Below are 15,565 nucleotides of genomic sequence, written 5' to 3'. Positions count from 1 at the left end.
AAATAGCACACAACACAGCTGTGCTGCTAACATTTATAGTGCCATAATGTATAATGACAGTTCAACCCTATTCAGGAAAACTTAACAGTTATTAGCTTTAGAACAGACAACGCTATCAAGTCAAACAATTTTAACTCATTTTTTTTTTAAAAAAACTTCCATACAAGCATATTTAGTGTGAATGCACTAGCTCCCAAACAGGAGGTTGCAACTGCTCCTTGGGCTTTTAATATTAATGTAGCACAGCAGCTAAGCAAATGTCTGGCTTAGTATTTTGTCCAAACCCAAGATCCTGGTTAATGTCTCTCCTCAACCACAACCTGTAACCACAGGACAAACCTTGGCTACAGATCATGGTTAACGAGAAGAAACCCTAACTAGGATCCCAGGCTCAGAAGACATATTAAGACAAACCTTGCATTAGCTTTCATCCCATAGCACTTAAAAATCCTGGGAAAAAGCAAAGTAGGTGTGAGCTCCTCGCCAGCAACCAACACGTTCACATGGTCACAGTAAACCATAACCAAGTCTTAGCCTCACTGTCCATAAATAATCACATCAATCATTTATACAAGACTCTGTAGGTATTTATTCAGCACATTAGATACAGTGACTGTTTATTTGCCTTTCCTGGCTTTGATCTTCCTCAGGTAGAATTCTAGTTCCTTGCCTTCCAGAAGATATCCATCTGCTCGACCACACTGCCCAGGTCGGGAGGCAATACAAGCTGCAAAATGAAATCGTATTAGAAATGGGGAAATATCAAGTAAGAACTGAGCTGCTTTTCCCTGCGTAATGTACTTCTTGCCAGTCTTTCATGCTAGGACATCATCGCTAACCTCAGGAGACAAAGCAATTTAATGCTAATGAACCCATCTTTTTCCCAAATTGGGGTGGGTGGATCATACCATCTCCCCTCCCCAAGTTGCAAAGCCTAAGGAACCACCAAAACCATCCTGATGAAGCCACCTTCAGAATTTGAATTGTCACCACTTGCATTCAGCAGCAGAACTGGACAAAGTTTTCGTCACAAGGCCAACTTCAAAACACCAGGGAACAAGATGTTGCCTGCCACTTGAATGGCTTTACACATGTGGCAATCGTGGTTGAGAAAAGCCTGTAACGCTTTTCTAGTACAGTCTCTCAGCTTTTGCCAACTACTATTCCAAGAGTTGAATGAGCAAATCAGCAATGCAAAGTCAGATTTGCTGAATTAGTACCATAGTTTCCAGGAACCCAGAAAGTAATAAAATGCAACTTTATAATAACGATAAGGTAAACAGCATCCGCCCACCACAGCACCTAGGCTACTGGCAAACAGAGCACCCTTCTCGGTTTCAGAGTCTCACCAAGTAGCTTCCCTTGTTGGAACTGTTCTTCCAGAAGACTACTAATCTTGGCATTCTTTTTTCTTTCATCATACTTCTTCTGAATTTTCTTTGAACGCTTCTTGTTTAAGATTTCTTCTTCCTCAGGAGTCTGGAACAAGTGCAGAAGCATGTGAATAGAACTGGAGTTCAACTGGTAGTCAGTTCCCATAATTTCACCCATTTAATGATTATGTAATTGGTTTTTGTATACAATGTAGATGCCTCATTTGGCATTAAGCAGTATATAAATTACTACCAAGTGATTGAAGGCGCTTGAATGAGCTGGGAATGTTTAGCCTGGAAAAGAGGAGACTGAGAGGAGATAGCCATCTTCAAATATCTTAAGGGCTGTGACATGGAGGAGGGAGCATGCTTGTTTTCTCCTGCTCTGGAGGGTAGGATTCAAACCAATGGCTTCAAGTTCCAAGAAAGGAGACTAAACATTCAGAAAAACTTTCTGACAGTAAGAGCTGTTCAGTAGTGATGTGGTGGACTCTCCTTCCTTGGAGGTTTTTAAACAGAGGTTGGATGGTCATCTGTCATGGATGCTTTAGCTGAGATTCCTGCATTGCAGGGGGTTGGACAAGGTGACCCTTGGGGTCCCTTCCAACTCTTAAGATTCTATGATTACAATATTGAGGATCAGAGCCTGGCCAAGTGACAAGTAACAGAAAGAGCCAGTACCAGCACTGTGTACATTAAGAATTCATTTAACTTTCTGCATTTTTTAATTCAAAACATCTGTACCCATATCAGCAAAGAGATGCTGTAATTAGACAAGAACCATCAATGGAGGGTGGTCAGATGTCTTCTTCAGATTAATGTCTGTCATCGCTCTCCATTCAGCAGCAGAACTGGACAAAGGTATCCTCACCAGAAGACAGAAGAACCCTAAACTCTAGGGCATAGTGGCTGAACACTTAACAATTAAAAAGCACAGGACAACCATCTGCCTCTGCAGGCCCACTTAATACATACCAACTTGGCACCCTTTTTGCGCCCGAGTGGCAAGGCATAGTGGGCTTCATACCACTGTCGGTATGGTGTGCTGTCAATGAGGACAATGCAATTTTTGACCAGGGTCTTTGTGCGCACCAACTCATTGTTAGATGCATTGTACACTACGTCAATGATTCTGGTTTTGCGGGTACAGCCTGTAAAGAGAAGAGCTCATGTTACAAATTTCAAGAGCAAAATACAAATCCATGGCAAAAGAGCCTCTCATGTACATAAAAATGATTGGCCCCGAAATCCCCTTGGAGGTTGAAGTTTGCAGGATCTGTACAGCTTCTGCTTTAAAAATACAGCTATGAAGTTTCTATCGCATCTACTTTTAAACACCCATTTAAAGATTATGAGGAAAATTGGAATTTGCATACTACAATTTGGAAAGAATTTCCCCAGAACCTAGTTTAACCAACCCACTCTTTCTGCAAACCTCAACTTTAAAAAACAATATAATCTGTTACAGTGCAGCACCATAGGGAAGGAGCATTTTCTGCACCACTACTATAAGACAAAACAATAGCATAGAAGCAGCCCTAGAAATGTGCAGTATTTCCCGATTACAGTAGAACAACTTATCCCTTTCTGTGACAGGCAAATGCTTTACAAGCAACTCCCTGTCTGTGAATGGGTTGCGTTCTGGGTCTTCACACGTTGGCACAGCGCACTTAAGCCCACCCCGTCCCCTTCCAGGTTGAAAACAACCCACATGTTGAAGGTTCCACATCAACTGAACGTGCGCCTGTACCTTCTGTTTTTAAATTTATGATTACCTTTTGCCTTTGGAAGATATTCTGGAATATTGGTCATAAGCCAATGGTCTACAATCAATTAATGAAAAGGTGTGTTCCAATTGCCCATCTGCACAAAATTTTAATGATCAAGTTCAATATTAAATATGGAATAGTGGAAATACAGAATCTGCAATCAAGCAAATAATCTCCACCAATTAGAAAAAGATAGTAACAAGATTGTAATCTGACACTCAATGTACACCCAATATTTGATTTTCACTGCAGGGGATTTTCTTTGCCTGCTACAGTCTCTGTAGCCACAAAATGTTTAAGCAAGGCCTCCCCCCTTCTTGTCCCTTGGTCACAGAATTGAAGTTTTTCAATCCATCTTTAACATCTCACAACATTACTCAATGTTAATAAAATTCTTGGAAAAATACACCTCAAACGTAGTATACAAACAATTTTGTTTCCCCTTTAAATTTACATAACTGCCCTTGAAGCTACAATGCACTCACTCAGGGTAACTATGACACTGCCATCACCAAGAGTTTAGGAATTCACCAAAACTCTCTTAAGGTCAAAGTTATCATCACTGTTCTCTTGTTTTAGCTTCCAGGTCACTAGTATGTAACACCCTAGCTAATGCCACACAGAGGAGCCACTTTGCACTTACATTCAGACCCCCAAGAGAAGTTTCCAACATCGAGACGCAGAGCACGATATTTTTTATTCCCTCCACGTACCCTTACTGTGTGAATTCTCCTAGGGCCAATCTACAACAAAACATAACAGACTGGGTCAAACCACATGGATACACAGCATTAAAATCTTCTTACAAATACTCAAACCACATGGCAACACGGTCAGTGTAACTATGACAACCCCTAGCATTGGTGAGTGCAACAATGACCAAAACGGTCTAGCACCCACCTAAGGTGTAGCTCTCATCACTCCAGTTGCCTCCCATTACAAATATAATGGTTCAGATCTAATTATTTATGCAACTACTCCAGCACACCAGACTTTGGACTTGTGTTTAACTCCCCATGCTGCACTATGGAGTCTAAGGGGAAATTCAGACGCAATTTGTGAAATGGCACATTTGTGGTGTGCTTCAGTTGCTTGAAGTCAAGCCTCCCATCAAGAGTGCCCGTGCACTTGAATGCACACAAAGTAGATTGGATCCTGGTCCATACATAGAAGTACAAGAAAGGAATTGCTGCATGCTACTCGCAGTTAGAAAAATAAACTCTGGAGAACAGTTACTACTGGGAAATTCAGGGGCACACTTTTATTAAGTTATAATTTATGAGTTTTACTCTGAATATAGTCTAATTGTTGCACATTCATACTGCTTCCAGGCCAAGCACACAAAAATAGATTAATATCTTTTATAACATAAACCTCCTTTATAGCATGAACCTTTGATGACTCTAAACTAGGATAATCCCATACGATCAGCGTTTTAAAGTGTGCTCTTTCAGGTTACTCAAGAACAAAGCACCCCTTCAACGAATACTGAGGGGTCCTGAGCTGTGCATGGAGGTCTCAAGTACAGTACTTCAAAAACATATATATGCTTTCTAATTTAAACAGGAATTTTGCAGTCATAAGCTGAGCATCAAAAACACAAAGAGGCAGCTAGCTGCACAAGTAATTATTCGCTAGAGAGCTACAAGCACATACTTTGGTATTGGCAGGGGGTCGTCCCAACTCATACTTCCTCTTCTTGTGGTAGGGCTTTCGCTTTCCCCCGGTCTTGCGGCGCTTGTGCCAGTTGTCCCTGGAGATACCTGAGCGGACAGAACAAAAGCCAAATGGTGAAGACGAGCGCGCGACACAGAGCAGGGCCTTTTCACCTCAGCCGACTGCAAGAGTTCCTTATGCCCAGAGTTACTCAGCTCTCCAAGGTAAAAAATGTTTCCGCACGGGATTCTCGGTGGAAGATGCTTCATCACAGCAACACGGGGCAAAGGAACGCGAAGGGGGCCCTTGGCCAGCGCGAGTGGGAGGCCGCTTCCCGCAGACTCTTCCTCCAGGGTAGGCAGCCAACGCGTCAAGATGGCAAAGGCACGCAGGCCCAGGCACAACCTGCGACCGAGGCGGGGCCCAACCATGAAAGCGGCAAAAATGAGCCACCGGCCCAAATAGACCCTGCATTGAATCGTGCAAACGCCCCCGTCCCCCATTACTTGAGCTGCATCCCCGCTGGATCAACCACCTGGCCGGATGGAAACGGATGGAAAGACCTCACTCTCCAGTCTCCGAAGCTACTCACCCATCCTTCTCCGGAGGCGCCGACTGCAAAGAGAAGGCCGCAAAGCACCACGGGGCGGTTTGTTGCCCGTCAAATCTCGCGATGCCTTTTGCGTGAGCTCAGCGCGTCCTCTGGCGTCTGAACGTCATCGAAGTGAGACGCGCCTGCGCGGTTGGCGAAGGAAGCGACCGCGGCAAAGACAAGAATCGAAGTGTGTCCGAGGGCAGGTATCCGCGGAGGAGAATGAGCTATTTGTACCCAGCCATGGATGACCGCTCCACGGCGCATTAACGGTGACTTCTGTGCTTTGGTACTCTGCGCAGGTATGTTACTGGCCCCAAGCAAACGCGTAGGAAGGTTTCTCCACTTGCAGTAGCTGTAGAAAAGGGAGCTTCTCGCACGTGCTGTTTTCCGCAGCTCTGCAGCCATGACAGGCAAGCTAAGCCTGCTAATGTTCCCTCTCCTGCATGACCGTTAAAAAAATACACGGGCTCTTGTAAAATAATTGTATCCGGTAGTTTTAAAAATACTCACGCAACGAAACGGAAAGGCAGAATTAACACAAAATTTAGGTGGTACCAACTACGCCTATCCTTCAGTTTGATACGACATTGACGACAATGGCATACAGTGAAGGGTTGTAACAGTCTGAGAAAGATGGAAACCAGAACATTTGGAATAGGCTAGTGCTGATCTCAAAAGTAATACTACTTGAATTAAAAACTAGGATTTCTCAACAAATCTTACTCCAATCACATTATCCCCCCACGACAAATGCTAAATTAGATACGAAGGAACATCAGTTATAACTATTATAAGGGTATCTTCTCTAAATTTGGGCTTTGCGTAGATACCGGTATGTCAAAAACCCACTACGCCCCATACACACACACACACACACACACACACACAAAAACACACGCACATTGAAGACAATGCTTTATACATCTAACAAATGGGCTCTAGTTTATGAAAGCATGTACCACAATAAATCTGCTTTAGATTGTCAATGCAGGAAAGCCAGTATTTCATCATAGATTCAGAGTTGGATGGGACCTTGAAGTTCAACTCTTTGGTGATGCAGAAAATCTACAAAATCTCAAACAGACCCAAGATTTGGTTAGGAAAAAACCCAATACCCCATTCTAATCCTCCACTGTGCATGAATACTAACATGAGCCAGATTCTTCAGAAATGTCACCTGTGTTTTGCCAAGCAAACAACAGTCATATCTCCAGCTGAGAGTCTAGTCATGTCATATCAATACCGCTCTAGGAAAGTTCCGGATTTTACTATGCAACTCCTGCAACCTAGTTGAAATTAATTTGAAAGGAGTTGATAAATGTTTAAGTACATGTGAACCTATGTAGCCATCCTACATGTTCAGCTAAGAGTATTTTTTATTACAGTAGTCCAGTCACAAGAAATGTTATCCTTTGGCGAGTCAGCATTCCTCTGCTGTTACCTGAACATGCGATTGAGAGTACAGTACTTAAAGCAGATGATTTCTGCATATCGGCAAGCAGAGGATACAGTCTCCTATGGTGGCTGTATATATAAGTTGCCTGTTGTATGTTGATTCATAATATATTCCTGCTATTTCTGCAAATTAAATATTTTGGTTGTTCATGTTGAATCTGATGCAAAGGCCCTCATAAGATTGCACATTCCTAGTGAGGTTTTGTTGTTGAATAGCAGGTCCCCATGCTGTATAATGCATTGCTTTTAGAAGTGATCTGCCATGTAGCAATGAGAGTGTTGTTCAGGAAGCTTCAAGTCCAAGGAACTCCTGAGCATAAGGAACTAAGTTATTTGGGTGCAATAATTGTGTCTTTGAATTTTATGAATTGAAGCTGTTTCTAGAGCCTGTGGATTATAATATTTCCCACTTTCCCCCAAGGAACTCGATGTATTTTGCGATTTTATATTGTAAACACCCCGAGACCTGCAGATATAGGGCAGTACACAAATTAAATAAATTGTGTGTGTGTGTGTACTTGGTTCCCCACCCCCTATTTTATCCTCAGAACAACCCTGTGATTAGTCTAGGTTGAGACTGACGCAATGAGTATCAAATTAAAGTAGGTTGAATTCTCTATATTTTCTTCAGTGTATGAACATTAGCATTTCAGTTTAGCCTCTCTCCCTCACTTTAGATGTTAATTTAAATTATGTTCAGTTCTGATAATCTCTGCATTGTAATGTAAAATTGCTCTGCACAGAGAGTTACTCAACATACAGAAAGAGAAGCACAACTATTCAACTGGTACCCCTTGCTTAAAAACCAAATCAGGATTTATTCAAGTTACTCAATACTTTTTTTAAAGCAGGTTCTGTTATATGAAGGCCACAAAAACACAAAATAAGGATAGCCAAATTGCCTTACTTCTATAGTATTTCATGAAAAATGAGACACAGAATTGGCAAACTGATGCAAAATATTTATTCCAAGTTAGTTATCTTTTGTTGCAGTAGTTTTCCCCCTCATACAGACTCAATGTGATAGTCACTTTTTTAAATCTGTAAATAATGTTATCAAAATAATCTTAATCTTTGAAGTCCCACAAAAATTTATATTTTACAATCCACCCTGAATATCAAGGTTGCAAGAACACAAACAATTCCTATATCCAAATATTTTACAGCTGTACCCCCAAAAAAGAAAAAAGAAAAAACCAAACACGCCTGGTTAAGTGATGAAGCTCCCCGAGCCGCCAAAAAACAAAATAAAAAAGTTCCATGTTATTAGCATTAATTTAACACAATTAGAACTTCCATAGCCATTTTGTCATTGACAATGATTGTTTTAGCACATTATTGCCGCACAGCATTTTGCTATGTGGACGGCAGTATGAGAAGCATGTGGCTGCCCAACTCAGTCCCTTACATCCTGCTGCTGATGAGACTGAAACTATGCCTTGCACCAGAAGGCCATGAGTCACCCATCTGCATGGACTGTTCTCTATGAAGCATAGAAGGGCAAAACCAAAAATAAGCCAATAGCTTTCTTCTTTGGGATATAATTCTTTCCCTTGTGCATGAAGTTTTCAACAATAAAAAGAAACTGAACAGACTAGAGACAGAATAAACTCTGCTTCATTTGAACCCCAAACATTTATGTGCTGAACTACAAACTGAGTTTGCTGGGTTGGTTTTGTACTGTGGGTTTTTTGTGCCTATTTTCAGGCATCATCGTCTGAAGTTTCACTGCTACTTGTTTCTGTATCCGACTCCTCAAACTCTGTCTTAAAAGTGCTTCTCCAGTGGGAGAATAGTTGACTGTTGCCACGGCCTTGAAGAAATCCATTCTTCCTAAAGCCATTTCTTCTTAGCTGCAGGAAAGAAAGGAAAATGAATCCATATTTATTTCCCTTTTCCATTCAGAGCTCAAAGCTGAGTACACTCTAATACTATGTACTGTACATATAAAACAAAGTCTATAAAGGCTTGTCCACATGCAAAAAAAAACTGAGTAGACACTGTTGCAGTCATCATCTCACAAGTTTTATGAAATAAAACTGGGAAACAACCAATGCTAGAAGACTGATAACAATATTAAGCACAAAAGCTAAACATACCTGCTCTGACTTTATTTGGAACTCTTTGAGCTCATCCTCTGTGAGGGGAAGGCAATTCTCATCATTTTCAGGGTACTCTTGCCACCCCATTGCTTTCAATAACCTAGCAATTTAAAGGAGATTGGGTGGGTTGAGAAAGAGAGGTTGGATTAACAATGGAAGAAAGACCCACCCTCACCTCACAATGCATACAAAATTGACACGTTTCCTATAGATACCCACCACTGATTTTGACATGAATAGTTAAGTTCTATTTAACAAGCATTGCTAGATGATTCAGCTGCAAAGGAACATGGGATGACTTTATGAAGAAGGACCTAGGTAATGAAAGTAAATGATCTGGTTATGAGGGACTGGGGAATGAAAAAGAAATAAGGCAGGAATGGAGAGCTTTTCTGTGACAGGCCCACTCCCTGAGAAAGAACTGGGCCAGTGATGGGTGAAGCTAGAAGTCAAGTGGATGGGGTTGCCCCCTTCTCCCTCTCAGGTTATAACTGAGTAGGATACACCTCTTGTATTCTTTAATCATTAGTAAGAAAGCAACTATTCTTGAGGAATAGTTTTTTGTGTGTATGCATGCTGACATGCATGTATTAGGTGCTTGTCAGCATGTAAAATCTGAGGGGTGATTTGACTGAAAAATAGAAAGTCCTTTATAAGCAAAATAGTTGTGTCATCTGCCTCTTCCAGAGCAAATGGGAGAAAATGTCTCTTCCCCAACTCACTCTACCTTCTGGCAGCAACATCACTGCCAACAGTGATGGCAAATACACCTTGCTCCCTACTCCTGTTACGAATCATAGAACTGTGGAGTTGGAAGCTATCCCAAGGTTTATCTAGTCCAACTCCCTGCAATGCAGGAATCACACCTAAAGCATCCCTAACAGATAAGGAGCAATTACTCCTATGCCTGCTCTGAGGGAGCAGCACTGCATCAGAGGTTGAGCAGTTACTGGGTAGAGGTTTATGCAGGCCTGATCTAGCTGTGACATTAAATATCTACTGTCGTGCTCAAACAGCTGGGGCAGCGTCAGAGGACTTATTAATTTATTCTACAAAAACATTCTAGCCTTATGTGTGATAGATAGCTGTTAGGGAGTCACCCTTTCCATCACCTTTGAAATAATATGCTTCTGTGCAAAGACACTCCCAGTATATGAGCACCCACTGCAGGATAGCAAAATGGCACACTATGCTGCAAACAATAGAAGCAAAAACTGACAATATCTTGTGTTGGTGATAGAACTTTAAGAAGTTTCAGGTTTTACTTTTACTTCTGACTCTTATTCCACTAATTTATTTACAACGCTGGTAGAAAAATATTTTCCTCAGCAGTCTGTCTTCCCTCTCACCTGTGTTCTGCTTCTAATGAGTGAGAAAGGTTCTCCCCTTCTTCTAAAGGCAGAGAAAGACCATTCTGGTGACAATTCTCTTCCCAGTTTTCCTTTGGTTCTGGTGTGCTGCCATCCTCCATCTGGCAAGGGAGAAAAAAATAAGTCAAATTGCCTGGTGAAGGCTGCTGAGCTAGGTGGACCTTGTATATGTCTAAATTACTCTTAGATCATAGCATAAAAAACAACCACTCTTGTCCTGCTATCTATCCAATCAAAAACACACTTTCTATGGAATAAGCCCAGCAAGACTTCAAAACATGCACAAATTGCTCTGTAAGGAGTATACTTTTGGAAAAAGAATCAATATATACCCAGCCTTCCTGACCATAATTAATACTAACAAATTACATTGTAAAAATATTCTTTTTTTCAAGATCCCTCTATCTAGAAGCTGTAGTTTCTGGAATGTTAAGCAAGTCCTACTGATAAGAACACAATCCAGCAAAGTAAAACCACATGTGCAACAGGGTGCTATGTGTACAATTTTCGAGCCTTGATGCATCCTACAATCAGGATTGTGAATGGGTTCCCAACAAATAACTTAACCATGTATTCTGCATACATCAGATCTGGTCGCACAGACATCTCACAAAGTGCTTAGTTATAACCTTATTGTAACCAATAAGGTCTTTTGCTTCCAAGGTCATTAGCCAGTACTCTTTAATACCTCTATCACCCTTCCTTTCCCAAAAGTAAAAAGACTTTAAAAGCTTCCAATTACCTTAATGTGCTAGTCCAGCACAATTATTTAGGGAGTGGGAGAATGAAAATCTCTATACTTTTTTGTGTTATGCACTTTATATTTCTAAAAATTAAATACAGCTTTATTTGTTGAAAAAACTAGTATATATAGATTAAAAATGAATTTCTGCAATAATAATAATAATAATTTATTATTTATACCCCGCCCATCTGGCTGGGTTTCCCCAGCCACTCTGAGTGGATTTCAACCGAATATTAAAAACAATATAGCATCAAGCATTAAAAACGTCCCTAAACAGGGCCGCCTTCAGTTGTCTTTTAAAAGTAAAATAGTTGCTTATTGCCTTGACATCTGTTGGGAGGGCATTCCAGGGCAGGCACCACCACCAAGAAGGCCCTCTGCCTGGTTCCCTGTAACCTCACTTCTCTCAGTGAGGGACCTGCCAGAAGGCCCTTGGTGCTGGACCTCAGTGTCCGGGCTGGACGATGGGGGTGGAGGCGCTCCTTCAGGTCTACAGGACCGAGGCCGTTTAGGGCTTTAAATGTCAGCACCAACACTTTGAATTGTGCTCGGAAACGTACTGGAAACCGCAAGGGTTATTCGCTAAGTAGACATACTGTGCATGAAGAGGACACATTTTGTTTATGCGAAAACTCACCCTTTAACTACCATTTATCACCTATCTGCACAAGTCAAAGAACAGAACCAAAATTCAAATTCCCATAAAAAGTAGCTGATTACCAGACAAGTCAAGCAACTCATACTCTCATACTTTAACACAGCATTTCATTTCACACTCAAAAATCCCTATCGTTTTAATACTCTAGAAAGAAAAACCAAAACTGCACCCTTACATCCTCCAATTTGTTGCTCTCATGGCGCTCTGGCAACTCCCCATTCCGGTCATCCTTCAAGGCCTTCAAGAACTCACTCTTCTTATCTGTGGTGCGGCGCATCAGCTTTGTCAAGCGAGAGGAGTTTATTTCAATGGGAGGGGTGATGCTGGAGGGACTCTGTAGAGAGAATAAAAATGCTGCAAATCTTCCAGAATTTACTTTTTACCAGAGGGATCCTGTCCTCCCTACCTCATTTCTATTTGTATCATTTAAGCTGAGTGATCATAAGTGTATGTTCACTGATGTTCAAATAATTTCAAATCCAGTTTTTTAATTCAACCTTTCAAGCTTACCTCTTTGGAAGAGGCGAGAACAGAGCCACTGGCCAGTACAGCAGGTTTGGTTACAGACACTGGACTTGTAAAAGCAGAATCACGGCTAGAGGAGAGCGAGCCTGTTTTATGTTCACTTCTGTTAGCTTTCCATTGGCTTGGCTACCATGAGAAGAGAACAAATACAGTAACATTAGGGAGCAAGAAACTGCATAAAAGCAACATCAATAATTAATCTAGTAACTTAATTTTTTGTCTTGCTTAAAACTAGACAGTCACCTTGATTACTATTTATATTTTTGTCAGCAGGCTGAAAAAACTGGCACCAGCCCCATCATGGATCCAGGAAAAGGAGAAGGAAAAGAAAAGTGGTCAGAGTAATGTAGAAAGTTTCCCATCCCCATTTCTACTTGTGACGGGATTTGGCAGGCCTTGCTTATTCCTACAAGGAGGTGAGAAGGTGCAACAGTGGGCAATTAGAATCCCCCTGAATGTGTGCAAATAGAGGGGGCTGCATTTATCCTATAAGACACATGTTGTGCATGGCAATTATATGGTAACACCCTGTGTAAACATTTAAACTGGAGAGAAAGCACTAAGAGTTGAAGACAGGGAAAACAAAAGTAGAAGCCAGGAACAGCTGGGGAGAAAGCATGCAGAACGGGAGTAACGAGGGAACCTGGCACATGTCCCTAAGTCACAAGTAAATAGAGATTGTTGAGAGCTTAATACCAAATGTTCCTGTGTCTACTGGAAAGCTTGGTTGTCATAATGCAGCCCTTCTCAGCAAAGGAGGGAGGGCACATCCTCACATTGGGGAGCGGGGAGAAAGGGAGGGAAGTGCATATAGAACACCAACTCAAGATAACCAGTTTTTTAAAAAAAAAAAAACACTTAACCTTCAACATCAACACCTTATTTCCATTTACATTCTAATAGTATTGTATAGGCTTAGTACAGCACAATTTAATATTTCCCTTAGGTTAGTCAACAGAATGTTAAAACTTCCCCTGCAGTGGTACCTTTACCTTTTACCTGAGTGAACCTATGCATACCTTGGAAGGGGGTGTTGCAGGCTTGGGAACCAGATTTTTGTAGACACTTGGGACAATGGTAGTTGCCTTGTTGCCATTTGAAAGCTGAGGCCCTGGTGACGTAAATGCAGCTGAGAAGGCAGCAGCAGGATCTTCTTTTGAAACCTTTTTGATGACCAGCATCTTGGTAGGTTGCTTGGCACTAGGAGGGTTTTCTAGTAAAAGGGGTAGGGAAGAGAAACACACCAAATTTTCTTTAAAAATGCAGTTCATCCCTAGTTCAAATGGGAAGGGGTGGTTTTATAGATGTTACTTGTTATCATAGGAATGCAGAAACATAGTCCTCAAAAGTTACAAGTTCACTCTTTTCTCAGCTGTGTTATTTTAGCACCTGCTCAAATAGGAAATATTTGGTGACAGGTCATCATAGGATAGGATCTGAGAAGGACTAGTCTGGAAATGTAGTTAACAAATAGATTTATTTTAGTTTTTCAACCAAGATGGATATTAAGTTCAAATAAAGCCCAATTCATGGAGGGCACAAGGAGAAGAGGACGACAGAGGATGAGATGGTTGGACAGTGTTCTCGAAGCTACTAACATGAGTTTGGCCAAACTGCGAGAGGCAGTGAAGGATAGGCGTGCCTGGCGTGCTCTGGTCCATGGGGTCACGAAGAGTCGGACACGACTGAACGACTGAACAACAACAACAACCAAAAGCCCAATTCTAAAGGGCAGTGTTTTATATAATTGCAATCTGATGAAACAAGTTATATTCCCTATTCTTCCATTAGATTCTTCTTTGGAGTGAACAAACCTGGACCAGCAGGAATTATCAGTTGTGCATATTGTTACAAGCTCATCTTTATGCCCAATATAGTTTAGGTAAGCACTAAGATGCAAGTAGCCATGCTTAGCTTAGGCCTCTCACAAAAAGTCTAACTTTCAATTAGTACATTCCATTCTGGCTATATGTCTGTAACCAGTGGTATGCATAGGGCCTAACAATGTTAATGACTACTTTGGATATTAAATGGCTGAAGCATTGGTACAGTAGATGTGTGATTAATGGTTAGTAGATGGCATGGGCTGCTTTGGGCATTAAAAAGGATCCATAACTCATTGAATCGATTCCTTCCTTTAGACTATGTGGCTTCTTAAGGCTCAGGGCTCAAGCATCACTCTCTTGCTTGTGCCATGTGTCTGGTGGTTTGGATGAGGGAAGTGCTTAGATGGGAAACACAGCACTTTCCACAATGCTGGAAAGAATTGGAGAAGTGCTCTAGATACTGAAAGGGCAGAATTTAAATGTCTAGGATGCTGAATGTCAAATATGATGGGGGTGGGGGGAGAAGAGAAGAGAACACAGGCATTTCTTGGTGAGACCCAAGGACTCTACAACTCTACCACTAAATATCCAAGGCATCTTTGAAAATTCTAAGATTCAGCTCAATCTGCTTCAGAATTCTTGAGATTGAAAATGGAAAGACAATTTATATATTTTACTAAGAAGATGGCTGTTCGATGATGCCTCAATACCTACCCCAAACACCAGATGGAGTCCCAACTGGTTTACTCTGGCTGTTCTGTTTTCCAGCTTCTGGATTCAATGATGGCTAGAAAACAAAAAGAAAAACATATGTCTTACTATGATACAGAATTTTATTAACTTCATTTTCAAGTTACTTAGTTAGGACTAAGTTTTAAAAACTTAATAATTGTATTTAAATTCAGCATTATTGTCAGAGTAGAGTTAGAAAGAGAGTTAGAATGTTCACAGAGGCAAGGGTTAAGTTATGACTCCAACTCGGGGGAGGGGAGGTACAAGCCAGTCCTCACTAGGAGGTTAGAAAAAGAGCGGGAAAAACCTTTTGAGAATTGCTGGTCAGGGGAGAAGCAGAGCTCAGAAGGTATCTGAACTGAATGACTCTGTGGAGTGATAGTTGAAGTTAAGAACTATTCATTAATACTGTTTGTGAATTCTTAATAAAAATTATAAAAGACCAAGAGACGTTTGTGTGGTAATGTGAAGAGGAATCGACCAGCCCTGACAATTATTCTCTCACAATTTATATACCAACATCTTGACAGTGTTCCTTTGCTGTTGTACTTAATTACTCTGCAAACCAGTGTGAGCAAATAGCAAGTTTATTAAAGAACTAGGTTGGAGATACAAATAGGTTTAAGAGAAGCAGATGTACTGCATGAAAAGAAGGAAGACTTAATTTTTTATATAGCCTAGACATGGAATACTCAGTACAGTGGTACCTCTGGTTACATACTTAATTCGTTCTGGAGGTCTGCTCTTAGCCTGAAGCAC

The 15,565-nt window shown here is 41.2% G+C and overlaps 2 protein-coding genes, 1 long non-coding RNA gene and 3 other non-coding genes across 9 annotated transcripts in view; 1 reads left to right on the top strand and 5 right to left on the bottom strand.

Annotated features, from left to right (window-relative positions):
* Positions 1–565: 565 nt before the first annotated feature.
* RPS8 (ribosomal protein S8) lies at positions 566–5,514 on the bottom strand. Its single transcript, XM_033152264.1, has 6 exons — positions 5,391–5,514; positions 4,799–4,905; positions 3,786–3,885; positions 2,349–2,524; positions 1,350–1,479; positions 566–727 (listed from the first exon to the last, which is right to left on the bottom strand). Exons 1-6 carry the CDS (start codon positions 5,392–5,394, stop codon positions 618–620), a joined length of 627 nt encoding a protein of 208 aa, XP_033008155.1. The 5' UTR covers positions 5,395–5,514; the 3' UTR covers positions 566–617.
* Positions 969–1,035, bottom strand: LOC117049326. Its single transcript, XR_004426954.1, has one exon. It is a non-coding gene; the product is annotated as a small nucleolar RNA SNORD38 (small nucleolar RNA).
* Positions 2,179–2,250, bottom strand: LOC117049325. The gene has a single exon (XR_004426953.1). It is a non-coding gene; the product is annotated as a small nucleolar RNA SNORD38 (small nucleolar RNA).
* LOC117049327 lies at positions 3,970–4,070 on the bottom strand. Its single transcript, XR_004426955.1, has one exon. It is a non-coding gene; the product is annotated as a small nucleolar RNA SNORD46 (small nucleolar RNA).
* An 80-nt stretch (positions 5,515–5,594) lies between the features above and the next one.
* Positions 5,595–15,565, top strand: part of LOC117048445 — a 10,738-nt gene continuing 767 nt past the window's right edge. The window contains exons 1-2 of one of the 2 annotated variants that reach the window (XR_004426845.1): positions 5,595–5,692; positions 12,522–12,664. This is a non-coding gene — a long non-coding RNA (uncharacterized LOC117048445). Of the gene's footprint in view, positions 5,693–12,518; positions 12,665–15,565 lie in introns of both variants that reach the window. The other variant, XR_004426844.1, reaches the window with a different exon arrangement.
* Positions 7,790–15,565, bottom strand: part of GPBP1L1 (GC-rich promoter binding protein 1 like 1) — a 27,723-nt gene continuing 19,947 nt past the window's right edge. For all 3 annotated transcript variants that reach the window (XM_033152260.1, XM_033152259.1, XM_033152261.1), the window contains exons 6-12: positions 14,789–14,861; positions 13,268–13,461; positions 12,234–12,374; positions 11,899–12,057; positions 10,300–10,421; positions 8,948–9,050; positions 7,790–8,701 (exon numbers count right to left, since the gene is read on the bottom strand). In XM_033152260.1, the coding sequence (XP_033008151.1) occupies positions 8,552–8,701; positions 8,948–9,050; positions 10,300–10,421; positions 11,899–12,057; positions 12,234–12,374; positions 13,268–13,461; positions 14,789–14,861 (942 nt within the window). In that variant the 3' untranslated portion in view covers positions 7,790–8,551. The remainder of the gene's footprint in view (positions 8,702–8,947; positions 9,051–10,299; positions 10,422–11,898; positions 12,058–12,233; positions 12,375–13,267; positions 13,462–14,788; positions 14,862–15,565) is intronic.

This window comes from Lacerta agilis, chromosome 6 (genome assembly GCF_009819535.1).
Source record: "Lacerta agilis isolate rLacAgi1 chromosome 6, rLacAgi1.pri, whole genome shotgun sequence".
NCBI classification, from domain to species: domain Eukaryota; kingdom Metazoa; phylum Chordata; class Lepidosauria; order Squamata; family Lacertidae; genus Lacerta; species Lacerta agilis.
The sequence above is the reverse complement of the archived record's forward strand: the minus strand, read 5'-3'. Positions and strand labels throughout refer to the sequence as shown.